This window comes from Orbicella franksi, chromosome 1 (genome assembly GCF_964199315.1).
Source record: "Orbicella franksi chromosome 1, jaOrbFran1.1, whole genome shotgun sequence".
In the NCBI taxonomy this organism is placed as follows: domain Eukaryota; kingdom Metazoa; phylum Cnidaria; class Anthozoa; order Scleractinia; family Merulinidae; genus Orbicella; species Orbicella franksi.
The window spans coordinates 29,179,027-29,182,439 of record NC_138145.1 but is presented as its reverse complement, the minus strand read 5'-3'; the positions used below and the strand labels follow the sequence as shown (position 1 = coordinate 29,182,439).

At 44.1% G+C, this 3,413-nt stretch overlaps 1 protein-coding gene across 1 annotated transcript in view; it reads right to left on the bottom strand.

The window, feature by feature from the left end:
* The window catches only part of LOC145502109 (NADH dehydrogenase [ubiquinone] iron-sulfur protein 4, mitochondrial-like), an 8,734-nt gene extending 5,521 nt beyond the window's left edge, over positions 1 to 3,213 (bottom strand). The window contains exons 1-2 of the mRNA XM_081481392.1: positions 2,914 to 3,213; positions 2,656 to 2,831 (exon numbers count right to left, since the gene is read on the bottom strand). Coding sequence (XP_081337518.1) covers positions 2,656 to 2,831; positions 2,914 to 3,120 — 383 coding nt within the window. The 5' untranslated portion in view covers positions 3,121 to 3,213. The remainder of the gene's footprint in view (positions 1 to 2,655; positions 2,832 to 2,913) is intronic.
* Positions 3,214 to 3,413: the final 200 nt, after the last annotated feature.

Sequence of the window (3,413 nt, the reverse complement as noted above, 5' to 3'; positions counted from 1 at the left end):
CGACAAATTTGGTTTTAACATTAACGTCAAACTCAGACCACCTACCCGTAGGGGCATCTTGTCCGTCCTTGGGACAGTCTTTGACCCCTTTGGCTTCGCAGCACCCTTTGTACTAACGGCCAAGAAGATTCTCCAGGACCTATGCCGAATTAAGTTGAGTTGGGACGACGAAATACCTACAGAGTATAGCGTGCGTTGGCAGAGATGGCTAACAGACCTTCCTAAGTGGTCACAGTTTACAATCGAACGCTGCCTTAAACCAGCCAACTTTGGTAACATCGTGTCCAGTCAGCTGCATCACTTTTCGGACGCCTCTGAAATTGGTTTTGGATCAGTCTCGTATCTCCGCCTGTCTGATGGTAATGGTGGAATTCACTACACAATCCTCCAGGGGAAGTCACGTCTTGTGCCTCTCAAACAAGTTACAATTCCTCGTTTGGAGCTTTCAGCCGCAGTAGTCTCAGTGCAGTTGGATACAGTTCTGAAGAGAGAGCTGGACTTGCCACTAACCGAGAAATCTGTTTTTTGGACGGACAGCACATCAGTGTTGCGCTACGTCAGGAACGAAACCAAGCAGTTCCACGCATTCGTGGCTAATCGTATCGCAATCATTCGAGAGGGTTCGGATCCAGATCAGTGGAGACATGTGAGGGGAGACCTGAATCCAGGTGATGACCTTTCCAGGGGGTTATCGGCGGAAGCTCTTCTTAGTTCTGACCGCTGGATAAAGGGGCTGGCGTTTCTCTGGGAGCAAAAGGAGCAGTGGCCACAGGGTCCTTCGTCACTGGGCAGTATTCCAGACGCCGATCCAGAGGTGAAGGTGGATGTTAATGTCAGCACGACGTCAGTGGCTGTGCGACTCGTACGACTCGAAAGATACTTCAGGCGCTGCTCCGAGAGCAGACTACCGACAACGAAGGCCTGGTCACTTTAATGTGCGAGGTGGAGAGCATTATGAATGGCCGTCCAATCACGACAGTCTCTAGTGACCCCCAAGATCTGGAGCCTTTGACGCCCAATCATTTGCTGCTTTTGCGCTCAGAGTCACCAATGCCACCAGGGCTGTTTAGAAGAGAGGATCAGCTGTCACGCCGCAGATGGAGGCAAGTGCAGTATTTGGCAGATATCTTCTGGAAAAGATGGTCAAAGGAGTACCTGCCGTTACTTCAAGGCAGACAAAAATGGCTACGACCACGCAGAAATTTAGCCGTTGGAGATGTCATCCTGGTTTCTGTCGAGAATTCCCATCGTAATTCGTGGCCCCTTGGAAGAATCGTCGAAGTCCTTCCCAATAAGAAAGGGTTTGTTCGACGTGCCAAAGTAGCTGTCAAGTCAACAGTTCTCGAGAGACTGATTGACAAGCTTTGTCTTCTTGTTGAAGGAGATGAATCTCAATAAATGGAACATTAAGGATGCTCAATTAAGTTACAAATTTGTCTTGTCGCATTAATTAATGGGCATCAATGAACACCGAAGTTTAAGTTAACGATATGGTTTAACTAATTAATGAGCTATGAGTTGTTTACGGCTTTGGTGTAATTAACCGCCTAGTACTGCGCGTCGTAGTGTTACGTTTTCCATTGCCAAGTTGGTTCATACGCTTATCATGTACTTGTTTGCCGTGTATATATAATTCTGTGGAGCCATTCGATCTAGTATTGTAATTTGTAAGTGTCTCGCGCGTGGATCGACACTTAGGGGCCGGTGTAAGATCGAAACGCCTCAAAATAGTGTTAATATGCGTTCGGTTAATTAGAGTGTATATTTCGTATTGTATCGTGCAACGTGTTGGAATGTGGCGCTTGTATCGTTATGTAATTTATTCAAATAGCCTGTAAACAGCGCCTTTTTTTTAGTTCTCGCAATGCGGATCGGAGTGCAGTAGTGAAATCGAAGCATCTAGTGCAGTTGTTGTCTTATCACAGCGGCATCTCAGCCAGTTATAGCCCAGCATCGCATTACAAATGTAAGTCTGTTACTTTCTTGGGTTTTAGTTTGCGCCATTTTCACTTTGTTTATGTTTGTTCTGTTCGTGTCTATTTCAGTTTTAACCACAATGAGCCACAGTTGTTGATCGCCAGTAAATAAAGTGTGCGTTCTAAATTATATTGCTTGCTGGAGATAATGTCACGTCCTGTTGGTAGCTTCACCCTGCATATTAAAGCAATAGACCACAAGTTTTTATGGTTTATAGGCTGATTAACCACGCGGGATGTTGGATGAACATGAGAAGAATTCGTAAATCACAAGCCGCAGGCGAGTGATTTACGAATTCTTCGAGTGCTCTTCCAACATCCCAAGTGGTTTATCATGCCTCTAAACCATAAAGAGTTGTGGTCTATTGCTTTTATATAATAATTCAGAAGACATGCAAAATTTACATGAGTTTACTGGCACAATAAACCATAGCTGATTGACCAAGCAGAGTGCACCCATTCACTTGATTATTATATAAAACCTTACATTTCACGTACAACAACATGTCTTGAAATCTCCAACAGCACAAGCAGTTTTATTAACTATTAGCTATAATAATTGTCATCAAATTTGATGGTTCTGTGGTCATCTGTAATGCATGCGATTAAAAAATGTATAGTATATGTGCTTTGCCCTCAGATTAACTTGTTGTAAAATTGCTTGCAGTTTAAAACTTACTTCGAAGCCCATCCCATCAATGGATTTTCCCAGCGCTCCACCGTATCAAACTCAATGTGCCAATTCCTAGTGTTAAACGAACCAGACTGCATTGCTGTTCTTGCAGGAACGAAGATCCTAGCTTTCCGTTCTTTGACAAGCCAGTCGGGTACACCAGTTGTCGTGTCAATTACCTCCTAAAGGATTTTGGATAAAAACAGTTCGAGTCAATCGTCATACGTTTGCATCGCAACCATGGTTTTTAATTAAATTCTTCACCTTTCCGTCTTCATCGATCACTTCCAGAGCTTTCTCCTGTTTCTCTACAACCGTTGGTGTTGTTGAAGTTGAATAAAACCGCCCAAGTTGTACTGCTGGGCGCAAAAGACGAGAAAAATTCGCCCGATGAACAAGAGTGATCATGGAGGTCGCCATCTTGGATTCGACTGATTGGCGGAAGACTGGGGCTGGTTTCAAAAAAGACATGCAAGGGCACCGGAAGTTTTTCCTTTCTTTTCTTTCAAATATGAACGGATAGAGGCGAAGAAATGGTCCTCGCTACTAACCTCCACGTTTAAATCAAAATCAAAATCAAAATCACCCACCGTTCACGATCACGATCAATCAAAATCACTGATTGCTACGACAGCACATCTACAATGTAATCTACTGCGTTAAACTTTCAATCTATGCTAAGAGCTATGCATTGGCCAGACGTGCCCGGAAAGGAATCCGCCAGCATTTAACTGACAGGGGACGTAAGGAAAGACGCATTTAAA